The sequence below is a fragment of the Melanaphis sacchari genome, unplaced genomic scaffold (assembly GCF_002803265.2).
Source record: "Melanaphis sacchari strain LSU unplaced genomic scaffold, SCAv2.0 Contig40_pilon_pilon, whole genome shotgun sequence".
Lineage (NCBI taxonomy): Eukaryota > Metazoa > Arthropoda > Insecta > Hemiptera > Aphididae > Melanaphis > Melanaphis sacchari.
The window spans coordinates 321299-334903 of NW_020271264.1; the positions used below are offsets into that span (position 1 = coordinate 321299).

At 25.5% G+C, this 13605-nt stretch overlaps 1 protein-coding gene across 4 annotated transcripts in view; it reads right to left on the reverse strand.

The window, feature by feature from the left end:
• Nucleotides 1–13605, reverse strand: part of LOC112597375 (neuropeptide Y receptor type 2-like) — a 180716-nt gene that overhangs the window by 40730 nt on the left and 126381 nt on the right. For all 4 annotated transcript variants that reach the window (XM_025343398.1, XM_025343400.1, XM_025343401.1 and 1 more), the window contains one exon: nucleotides 11488–11905. In XM_025343398.1, the coding sequence (XP_025199183.1) occupies nucleotides 11488–11905 (418 nt within the window). The remainder of the gene's footprint in view (nucleotides 1–11487; nucleotides 11906–13605) is intronic.

A 13605-nucleotide genomic window follows, 5' to 3' on the forward strand; every position in this document is an offset into this window, starting at 1 on the left:
CTTTTTAAAATTCATATAATTTTTTTTTTCATTTTGGCCACACGTTCGTTTTTTGTGTAATACGTATTTATTTTAGCTGTAAAATTCAATACGATCGTTCAACAAAATGTTTTATTTTTGCTTGGCCCAGACAGACGTAAGTAGTTTGTAGTAATATTAAATTTTGTAGTATATCATGCAAGTAATCTATCAAGGTAAGACTATTTAACTGAATATTTTAACATTTTATCAATTTAATTTATGGGATCTAAACTACGTTTAAAATTTAAAGCAATAAAACGTGGGTGACGATTGACAACTATACGACCCCACTTGGTGTGGAAAGTTTTCGTATTAGTTATACATGAGAATCGTGCAAATTTGTCGTGTGTAGGTGTTATATTATAACCTATAAATAATAATTATCATAGGGTAAACAATATAAATTATATATAGGGTATGCCTAAAAATTTTGAAAATCCTCGATCCATAGTTAAGATCACATGTTATTAGTATATGTTAATGTGATATCGTCACTTTTAGTCAGTGCGATATTTGATCCTTGCTAATGTAATAAACTTTTTCGATTGCAAACACATTATAAACATTTTATTATAGTTTTCAATACGAAGTGAGTCAACAGAATGACATGACAGCGGAGGAGAGATACTTAATATATTCTAAAATAATAACATTTAAGTGATGCTTATCAAACGTATTTTTTCAATATCGAGAGGGCTAACATAATAGAATGGTTGGTGGTGACTGTTAGACACATAAAATTATAAATACTTATAATAATGTCGTCTGCAAGGTTTTAGATTTTTTTTCAGCGTCCAATCATTGCAAAAATGTATTACTAAACATCGTAATATGCAGTAAAAATAAATTAACAAACTGCCACAATAAAACCAGTGTTATAATAAGTTAATAAAATTACAATTATTATGATAGTATACTATTGTTTTTCAATGTTCACTAAACAGATTATATTTTTGAAAAATAATTCATACCTAGTACTTACATATAATATTACGATATACAGGTTTTACGAATAAATATTTAACATAGATATTGAGGACAATAAATGTGTTCGTCAGCGAAGTGTTGAAAGTTATATGTTAACTGAATAGTACTAAAATATTTAGTATTCTACATTATTTTTATAAAATATTTATATTTTTACACGAATGACATATAGTGATGAATAAAATATAAAGTTGTTGCTCCCGAAGGTCAGCTATGAGAAGATAATGAAGGGCTTAACATAACCTATCAAAACTGAATTGTCCTTCCTATACGAATTATACACATTTAAGTAGTACACCTACCTATAACTTGTGTAACAATAGGAGGGTTGTCATATTTTACGTTTAGTCCACAAAACTAGCGTAGGATAGCCCAGTGAAAAATACGGAATTGGTTCCCGGGTCAAATAAAAGTGTATGTATTAGTTCCCAAAAAATTATATTCCAATATACAACTGTTCGAATTGGTTCCTAAATAAAATTACTTATAAGTAGGACCCAGATTTCAATGCAAAATGCATCTTTTTTTGGTTAATCTTAGACAACGCTTTCCAAGTTTTTTATTTGATTTATGTAACAGAAACTTCAAAGGTTAAATTTTTATTTTGCATTTTTTTTTGTGTATTTCAATATATTTTTCATTTTTAGAGCATATTTTAGCATTTTCCAATTTTTTTTTTTAATACATATTTGTACAATATACGAGTGTTTTTTTTTTTTTTTTTTTTTTTTATTATACAATAAGGTACTCCTAGCTTGCGCTATCTATATATTACGAGTGTAATATATAGTATTTACTACATATTATGGTTATGAATTAAATATACTCAGAATATTAAATCTATGATACAACTTATTATTCTTATCATGAAAGCTTGCAGGAACCAATTCGTATGTTACTTGTAGACAACCCGGGAACCAATTCGACAATTGGGAACTGACTCGTAGTCGTCCAGCCCAGTAATGTATGTATATTGTATACCTACCTACAAAAATTATCTATTTTTCAAAATGTATTATTTTTTTTAATAATTAACTATATTTCATAAACAATACTAATAACAAAACATCGTATCCATATTAATTTTTATAACTTGCTATTTTAATTATAATAATAATGTAACTAAAACTATTGTAAGACATGTGATATAATGGGTCAGTGTTTATAATAAGTCAATTTCCCGATGTAAAAAACTACCATACGATCGTATATTGGTAAAAAAAAAAAGTCTAAGCTTCAGTTAATTTACAAATATTGTTAGGTATGATTATTTTTTTTTTATTTTACCTTTCCACAATGATTCGAAGGATCTATGTCAATAGATAGTTATCCATTGATAACGCGACAATAGATAGCAGACAATAGATCACACTGATACGAGTAGTATACGACAATTATTAATAGGATTGTGAATTTAATTCCAATTTTTCACAAATAAACAATGTCAATAATTAAAATAATAGTAAATATCTACCTAAACTTAATGAAAAAATTAAACATAATCCTGATTTTTCACAAATAAACTTTAGAAAAGTTATCAATAGTTAAAATAATAGTAGAATCCCTCGTAAATAATCTTCTTTGTTTCTTTATTTCTAATATTATAATCACTACATATAATTTTAAGTTTTTCGCTCGATCGTTTAAATTTTTTTTTTTTGATTTGATTTCTTGTGATTAATTGTTCAATTTTCAACCGATTATTTTAATTATTGACAACTTTGTTAAAGTTTATTTCTGAAAAACCTATTATTATTATTATTATTATTATTATTATTATTGATATAGTTTATTTGAAAGAACCCATCATTATTTTTAATTAATGAAAAATTTGTGAAAAATTGAAATTAAAAAAATTTTATGAAACCATAATTTGCCGTATACTATCAATTGTCACGCAATCTATTGTCCACTATCCATTGTAGTGCTATCAATTTACCACTATCTATTGACGGTATACCTGATTCGGGAAATATAGCATTATGGTTTTCAATCTCATAACCAATCATACACTACTTTTTAATTAATCACTATCACTTCTAAGAACATATTTCTTATTCGTTCGTAATCTAATCTGGTTTATTATTATTTTTCAATTTCTCTAATTTATTTTTTATTTTTTTAATCGTCTAAAAAATTAAGGGTACTTATGCATTTTTATTTCTTTTTCATTTTCTTGGTGGATTAATAATAATTCACAGTTTGCTGTCGATAAGCTCTTATTACTTGCATTTGAACTGTGATGATAAATTGATGCTTTTTATGAGATTAAAGTGAATTATTTCTTATTTTTTTATTATGATTATCCAACACATATTGCAGTTTTTTACGATTTTGTATTGTTTATTTTTTTTTTTTTTTACCGAATTAATATAGTAAAAATTGATTTAATTTAGTAAAAAAAATAATAATAAACATGATATGATATACTGTTTATATACATATAAAAGTATATATTTTATATTAATTTTTGTCGTTATATGTAAATTAACAATTTAAATTATTTTAAGTAATTTATTTATAAAGCAGTTATAAAATATTATGCGGATGATGGAGTAAATGACTTACAAAACTGTAAATTATCAATAAAGGTATTCAAAAGAATTAAGAAAAAATAAAGTATTAAATTACGATTATAGGAATATAATATATTACAAAATAATTGTATTTAAAAAAAAAAAAAAAAAATGTCCTACCTACATGGTATTCATTAGGTAAACAACATTAATAATTATGATGTCTTGTAAAAAAATGTAACTTCTGATAATGTGTTTACATTAAACGACTTATAAAAAATATATTTAATGTATATGTACATATAGCTCCCACCTTCCAACTACAAGTATAAAAATAATATTTTAGTATGATTTAGTTAACTCAAAAATATGATTTACTTGAGAAAAATGTATAGCTCCTTTGAGGTTTACACGTCATAGTAAAGAAATAAATTCCCAGAAGACGAGAAAAATCGCTGTGGAATAAATTTGTTCCAAGTCGTATTGCTGAAACTTAAAGTACTTCTTCAATGAATAAAGACATTTTTTTATAAATATACAAAATAATATGGTCCTAAGATCAAATGTATAAAATATATTATAGTTGAAAAAGAAGAAATTTAATATTCAAACAAAAATTCTATTTAAAGCTTTTGCGTCATAAATTGTTATATTAGTTTTATGTTAGTGGGTAAATATTATATATTTTAGTTGAGAGCCGTTAGAAATTGTACAAAATAAAATCAACTAAATATTTATAGCGAGAGTGATTTGTAAAAACATAATATTATTGTACCTAAAACTTATAAAATGAGAGTGCAATATAAAATACAGGTATTTGGAAATGCAGATAATATATATTATTTTCATTTTTCAGAGTGACGTGGTTATTATGGTTTTCGTATTCATGAGTTTTCGTGTCCAAATATAATATAGAAATTGGCGTATAACGAATAAAACGTATAAATTAAGTAATATATATATATATACTACACGTCACGATAGCCATAGAGTTGAGAATTTTATAATATGTCGTGTGTATAAAAAAAGTTAATACGTGTCATGTCATTGAAACTGACAAGGCGCGACGTGGTTTTAATGCGATTCTAAAGAAATGGAAACAAATATACGGATTTAGTAATTATATATATATATATATATACCTACAAGTTTTTTGGAAACGAGTGTCTTTTGTTGTAACTCTTGCTACGCTATAGCTGTGTAGTATATGTAATAATACTGATAATATATAAATACCAATGTGCATTTGACCTTTTTTTCCGGACGTGTACACATAATCGTATACAGTATACTGTATAAGGTAAAAAAAAAACATTATCTCTCTCACATGATGGTATTTTTTTTATTTTTTATTTGAAATCGACTTATTTCGGTTATAAATATAGCAAAACAATGTTTGGTCTTAAGTGAAAATGATCATCACCACAAAGTTGAATGCAATATTTTAACACGAATTGGTAGATGATATAATTTTAACACCATTTTGCAATACATAATTTCTGGGTAAAGCTTTGAGGAAATGCATAAATTGGTATTTCCACAAAGATTTTGATTAGGAGGGTTGAATAATTTACATTAATGTTATTTTAAGCTTTTAACGTGGTTTTAAATTTTAGTATTATTTTTAAAAGTATATTTTTTATGAGGATTGGAAGTGATCATTTACTAGAGACATGTACATACATTTTTATGTTTTCAAAAAATAAGCAGTGTGTTAGTCTGACAAATACATAAGCATTAGTATGTATAAAAATTCTTAAGAATAATATTAATAATAATCAAACAATTTTTAATCATTTTTCAGTTTTGTTCTAATCATCTTTAACTCAGTAAAAAGTTTCACGACAAATATATAGTAATACATCTATTGATTTACAAGAATAAAGTTATAATTTTGATAATATTTTTCAAAATATTTTTTTTTAATTGCATTTGTTAAAGCTTTAAGGCAATATACATATATATATTTAATTTTTTTATGATCTATAAGATATATATTAATCAGATTTAAAAAATATGTGTCTTATGACTTAATTTATATAAATGTCGTACTATAAATTATTTAGCTTTGAATTAGCTTAAATAATTATTAAAAAGTTTAATCCATATCTATAAGGGCTGCAAATAATATAGCAATGACTTATTTGTCGTTTGCTAACTTAAAATAAAAAAAAAAATTACAAAAAAATACGGACATATTTCTGTTCTATTAAGTGTTGGATTTTTACTAACAAATAAGAACTTTTGGGTATTTATAAAAAACAATAAATAAATACTTAAAGTATGTGATTATATCCATTCACGTTGTCAGATTTATCGTAGGGGCTATTTTAAAGTCAATTCAATCTGTAATAATATGTGCTAATAAACTAGGTGTCAACGAAACAAATTCAATACTATTATTTAAAAAAAAAAATAAAAAAAAAACAGTGATGGTCTTACAATGATCAGTCAAGATGTTGTAAAGCTTTGTCAAGTATCAAAACCTAGAGTAGAAGTTAATGGGCCACAGTTTAATAATATTACTACGGACAAGTTGACAATAAAAGCTGTCTCGAAGATAAATTTGGAACATTGTTTTTATATATTTAGTTTTCTTATGAAGCAGTTTCTATAAAATAATCATTAATTGAAACTCATAAAAATCGTAATACAAAATTTTGTAATTATAAAAATTCGTCATATATTATGACTAAAAATGTAAATTAAATATAAAAACGAGTAAAATAGTTTTTCATAAAACGTATACACATACATTAATATCAATGTTTACCTATAGTTAATTTAGTTAAAATTTCAGTTTATTTATTTAATAAATAATGTAATGAAGTGCACGGATATGGCTATATAAAAAATAAAAAAATAAAAATAGAATATCGATAATTCAAAAAATTTAAATACTGTTAGTTTATGTTACTTAATAATATTGTAATCGATTAAAAAAAAAAAAAAAAAAATAATAAGTGGAAATTAGGCTGCATCTGAGTTCCGTCCCGAGAACCTTTTTTTATACCAATTCCGTCCCGGTTAAAAAAATGACACATACCAATTCCGTCCCGGTTAAAAAAAAGACACATACCAATTCCGTCCCGGTTAAAAAAAAAAGAAGAATTAAAATAATAATAAAATATAATATGTATAATATTGTTGTTATAAAATATTTACAAAAAAATATAGGTATTCATAATATTAGAGTACATCTTCATAATTTAATTATAATTAATCGTAATAATATAAATAATAAAAATCAATAAATATTAAACAGTTAGTTAGTCAAACAGGCATATTGTAATATAAAAATAAATATACTATTTTTAAATAGTCAAAATAAAAATATAATACATTTTTAAAAATTTGAAATTGGATTGAATTTAAAGGATATTTCTTTTACAAATTCCAATCGTGATATTTGACCTGAACTATATTTATACATTTTTTCTTTAATAAAATCTTCTTTAGCTAATATAGGGTTCCTTCGTTTTATGGTACTTCTTAATTTGATATAGGAATCTTGTTGTATATATTTTAAAGCTTCTATAAATTGATAAATATTTGGGTGGGCATGATAAAACATTCCATTGAATTTAGAATGAAATGATTCACAGTTATTTGTGGTACGGAAAGTACTATGCGAAAATTCAGCCCAGATACGAGGTGGAAAAGTAGATTCAGGTGAAATATAATTATCGACCAAGTAATCTAGAAATAAGTCTATTTTTCTATCAACTGGTTTGATTCCCATCATTTCGGACGCAAAAAAATCACCTACTTCATCTGGTGTTAAAAATGGCAATCCAAATATATACTTTAAAAATCTACCAATCTCAGAATTTTTATTCCTATAAAAAGTGGACAATTTTAGATCTTGAATTTTACGCCACCATGATTGACCTAAGTGAAATCGACATCCTCTTAAGTCTATTTCTGGCCAAACTGCATATACGGCATTATGTATAGCCTTTTCAAAATCTGCATAAATAGTTTTTGGTGTAAATTTTAACTGGAGATTATCAAATTCTGTTCTTAAAAATTTAAAAGCATGTTCATACGTGTTTTTAGTTTTGACTGGCAGTAAAAAAAATACTAATGGAATATAATTATTTGAATCTTTTAATCCATGAATAGTAAAAAATTGTGTGAATTGTTTTGGGCAACATTTAAAGGTTCCATCAACATAAATAGTACTAATTTTACTTAAATGAGATAAGTTTGTATTGCAAGTAAACATAATAATGTGTGTAATTGGATCATTTATAATTAAAAAATTTTCGTCATTATTTGTATATATCGTCGTTTTTTTCAATAATTCATGAACGTCTTCAATGGATGTGGGTAACATTGATAATATGGAAGACCTTGCACGGTGAATATTTTTTCTAATTAAGTCTATATCATTAGAGGTAATTGTATTAACATCATGATTAGAAAGTTCTTTATGAATAAGTTTTGCTGGTTTTTCACAAATATCATCAACAGCTTTTCTTTTTAATTTATTATTAAGCTTTTGACGATTTAAATTAGTTTCATCAGTTCTATCATGGCTGTGATTTAAATTTTCAAAGACAATTCCTTTATTTTTTTCCTAATGTAAAAAATTATTTTAAGTACCTATATGCCTTATTATAAAAACTTAATTATTATAAATTTAGTTATCTTACCAATTTTTATATATGCTTTACATTGTTTTTGAATACACTTCCAGCGTTCAATATTATTATTCAATTCTTTATGAAAACAAAATTTAAATTCATTTTTAATAATTAACATTTTACCTTTTTCACTGTACATAGTATCCATATTTAATAGTTATATTAAATGACACGTAAACGCACAAATAACGACTGAAAAGTTTATTTTGTTTCGTTAACTAAAATCTTATTATATATTATCTTTATTTCTATGTGATATGATATTGTTAAATTCAATTATTTAGTGCGATAACTGAAAATAATATTATCTTTATTTCTATATAATAGGATATTGTTAAATTCGATTATTTGGTGCAATAACTGAAATAAATATCATCTTTATTTCTAAAAGACTTGATGCAAGACAGAATTAGTATATTATCCATTAAGAAAAACCTGGGACGGAATTAGTATGTTCATTAAAAAAAGCTGGGACGGAACTAGTATACCTTTAATTTCAATTTTTATATATGGGACGGAACTCGGATGCAGCCGGAAATTAATAAGTCACTATGTATTGTAACACAATGAATAAATTAGTATAATTGTATTCTTATGAAATTCCACATTATTATTTTAAATTCTGAGCAGAGCTATAAGGGTGTTTATTTCATAATGATGTGTGTTTTTTTTATTTTTTGTACACAATAAGAAGTTGATGAAATGCTTTAATTTTTAACAACTTATAGGGTAGTTTTATATAGAAAATTGTATCTGGTGTGTTCTGAATGGTCAAAATTAATTTTAACATATTATATAGATAATGAAATATGTTCTATTTCTTTTAGTTTTCTTTTCTTTTGCTATCAATTTTGATTAAAAATGTTTATAACTAATGACTAACGTCTATAGTTACAATATTTTATTTTTTTATAAGCGATTTAAGTTAGAATTTTAACAAAATTCATAAATCGCATATATTGGCAAATTATTTTGTGATTAAAAATGCATAAATATTCTTGTTTTTATACTAAAAATTTGAAAATCGCACCATCCTACTATTATACTAAAAGTAAAATAATTTTTTTTAGTAAATATACTAAATAAACATTTCACTCGGTAGTACAGGCTGATAGACTTTTCGCTAAGAATCATTTTTCGTGTACAATGAATAATGATATACCACTCAATTCAAATTTAACACACCCACAATAGTGACTCACTCAATATTTTACAAGTATATAAAACTTACTTTTTTATTATAATTATTTAATTCTATATTGTTACAGTATTATTATATTTTCATTCACGATAAACAAGTAAAACATATTACATTGTAAAACAGAACAACAGTGAAATATAATTTTTGAATTAATTAATAAAAATCAATATCGTAATTATTATTATTACTGTATAAAATATTAAATACAAGTGGTGTATATTTGATATTCAGTTTAATCAAAAAGTATCTGGGACATAAACCTATAAACCTCAGTTTCGCTATTTGAAGTTAATCAATATTAATTCATTAAAATTTAATTTTTATCGTGTCATTTCATCGAATCTAATGAACGTAGCACTAAAATTTAAAATGATAATTTGAATGAAGCAATTTTATCTCCCAGCTAACATTTTTACAGAAATATATATATAACTAAGTGTTTGGTCGTAAATGTGTACCTTAAAATTATGTATGACGGTGGGTTCCGAATGCGTACGCGTACTGATATGATGATTTTTTTGTCATGCTACACGCTGCGTATTGTATAATTGAACAAAGAAATTCCAACTATACACAACTATAATAAATCAACGCTTCCGATTTTCACATAAAACATAATTTTAAGGAAAATAATGCAATTCAAGCCAATGTTAAAACTTAAAAGTTTAAAATAACAACTAAATTAAAATACTAAAGTACCTTCACTTTAAATATTAGTATAGAATATATTTGTGACCTCTATTATAATGTATTTTCCTAGCTATTATAATACAGTTACTTAAAGACTATAGAAATAGGATTACAAAATCAAGCATATGTTTCCGGATAAAATTATATTTAATACAATATTTTTTAATCATCTTATTAAGTAAGTTTAGAGCATAAAAAAATAACAATATATATTTTTTAATCATGGGACTAGGAGATTTACAATAATCTGGATTTAATCAGATATCAAAGACTGCCATTACTATGTATTAAGATTTAAGAATAGGTATATGAATTCAATTCACTATATAAAATATTGTGTATATGAACTCATAAATTGAGAAATACTATTTATGTCTCAAATATGAAAATCGAAATTTTAAATTCTTGAATAGCTATCTCTTAATTCATATTTTTAACTCCTATATGGAATTTAAAACGACATTTATCATAATACTTGAAATCATTAAATCTACAAATTTGGTTACTAACTATAATAAATACAATAAAAATAACAAAGTAAATTTAATATGGATAATTATAAAATATAATATCATAATAGAATATATTAAATGATGTTATTTAAACATATAACAACAACAGCCAATGGAAAACTTATATTTTGTTAAGAAAAAAAATCACTGACATTGACTAATTTCTTATTATATTTTTATTTTGTTTTCTATAAATCGTATAAATTAATAATTAGAAAAGAAAAATGAAGGATTAAACGTATTGACTAACTTAATATCGCTACTGGCTTTGTTTTGTATACGTTATTATTATATTACAACTAGAAAATAATGTACACCGTAAACAAATTTAATGTTAATATACGTCGTAGAATTGCGATTCTATATGTTAAAATTGTTATAAGTAAATATTCTATGCAGGAGTATGTAACTACGATAGAGTAGGCGTGTGGGACGACGCAATAACATAAAATAGATAACGGAGCTGTGTGTTATAGTTTTTTGTAGGATTCGTGTGTAGGAATGTGCTGTAACTTTAGATCTCGGATTCTGTGAAATAAAATTGTATGAACCATCAAATATTATATCTTAACATTCTTAACTCTTGAAAACACGACTTGCGTCATTCTGTTGGAAATTTGGTATGTAAATAGGATCCACATACAGAGCTATAAGCAGATGAGATTTTTCGAAACTAGAACGAGTACCTCCATGTCGCAATTGTTTAGTAGAAACATTTAAAAAATAATTTGAATATTTCAATAAATAATCATTATAGCTCATTCAGCGTTAAACTTATTGCAAAACCAATCGACTAATTTTCATACAATGATCGTTTGTACGTGGGGCAACCTCGTCACGTAAATAATACAGATTGTCGTCATGGCATACGATGGTATCGTATACAAAAAACTATAATAGACATGACTTACTACGAGATCGAGTCCGGTGCAATCTGTGGTAGCGGTAGTTCGTCCGGATGGCAGCACGATCGACGTTGGCAATAACGTTTCCTGGCACGTGTCGTTGCCGTTGCATGTCCGTTCGGACCGGTAACCGCCAACGCGGCCGCGGCGCCCTTGTCCAACGTCAGCCCCGGTTGTACCGTACCCGGAACCGTTGCGCCAGCAGGGCAACACCTGTTTGAACTCTTTCCGGAAGTTTTCGTTCAGCCACGCATATAGGAACGGGTTATAGCACGTAGAGCTCATAGCCACGGCATGAGCAGAGAAGAAGAATAGGTAGTAGTGTTTCCACGTGGCCGTCTGCAGGTAGAAATCGTTTAGCAGATTGATGGCTGTCAGCGGAAGCCAAGACACGCCAAATATAGTCACCATGGCGATCAACATTCTGCAAAAAAAAAAAAAGCATTTAAATCAAAAGTCTCGTTGTTAAACAAAACTAGAGGCGATTTTAACGGTAAAATAATGGATACTTAAGGTCTGGATTAGGAAATGATGTGTCATGTGCGCAGCTACTATATTAACAATTGATAACTACATTACAAAACCCTTTATAAAACTACGTACTCACATATTGACAGTCTATAAGTATTTGTATTTATTTATTTATTTAATGTGTTTATCGTCTGAGATTTAAAATATTTCAACAAGAACATCAAGAACAAAAGTCTAGGAAAAGTTAGGTTAATAGGAATATGCATTGTTTAATTCACATTTATTTTGTATATTTTTTCCTAAAAACAGAAAACCCTATTTCAATATTTATCAATATTTCATTTAAATACAATATCAATAATCAAGTTATCTTATTAACTCGTAATATATATATTTAATTTAACTTTAATTTTAAACAAATTTAACTTCAATATTTAATATTAATAAACAAAAATATTGTCTTATACCGAATAATTATTTTATGAGGACCTCTATAATATTTGTGGACTGAAACTTATTTCTTAAATTCATAATTGAAACTAACCTAATAACCTATATATATATTATGTATATATATATATATATATATCCTAACAAAGCAGTTTGCTCCAAACAAGTAATTATTTTATTAGGACCACAGATTGATAGATCGATGTATTCTATATTCAACTTTCTTTTCGAATATATATATCTATCAAATACCCAAGTTAATTTTAAAAAGATATGCTATTATAAATATATATTAATATTTTATATAATGATACATAATTTTTGTATCACCATATGATAGTTTATTTAAGAATTATAGGTAAGACAATTGCGCATCGTTTAATTTTTTTAGTTAGCCACAGCTTGTGTAATATTTGTTTGCCTTACGTACACTATTTGCGCATCGGAATCATAATTGAGAAAAGAGATCAGAGGTACCGACAATTATAAGTCGTTAACTAAATTTTAGTTTTTCAGCTTAAAAATTAAATCTTAAATTTTCAAACATTTTACAGGTATTTATATTTTAAAATGTTTATCTCGACACAATTAAGCAACTCTAGTGTATGATACATGAATGATTCGTAAATCGTAACTGCGACCAACTAATAGATTTTTATCACAGTATACATAAAAATTATGATTATAAAAATTTATAATGTGATTGTAAGTATAAGATAATTTATTTTTATTTTATATACATCTTTATATTACATGTATGTATATTGCTATATAAATTATTACATTTTAAAGTTTAACCAGAATTTTGAATCACAACTAAAAAATCATTTTATTATATGATATCAATTATTTTTTTTTATAACCTGCTATATTGTTCTATATATTAATACGTAAACGATGCGTGATAGTTTTGTTAAGCCGTACAAGTAAACTGCAGTGGATGTGCATTGATGATGATCGGCGATGCATATACATTAAGTAGATCCTATCGGTTTGGATCGGATTATTTTTATCAGTTGGTACTTAATATTTTTACTATACGCATTTTTTTCTGGCCATGATTACTTTATAAATTAACATAATATAATAATACGCACATTTATACGTTTTACACACGGGTATACATAATAGATACACACTTGCACAGCATATGCATTGTGCATAGTTGTGCGTATAATACGAATATCTACGAAAATATTGGTA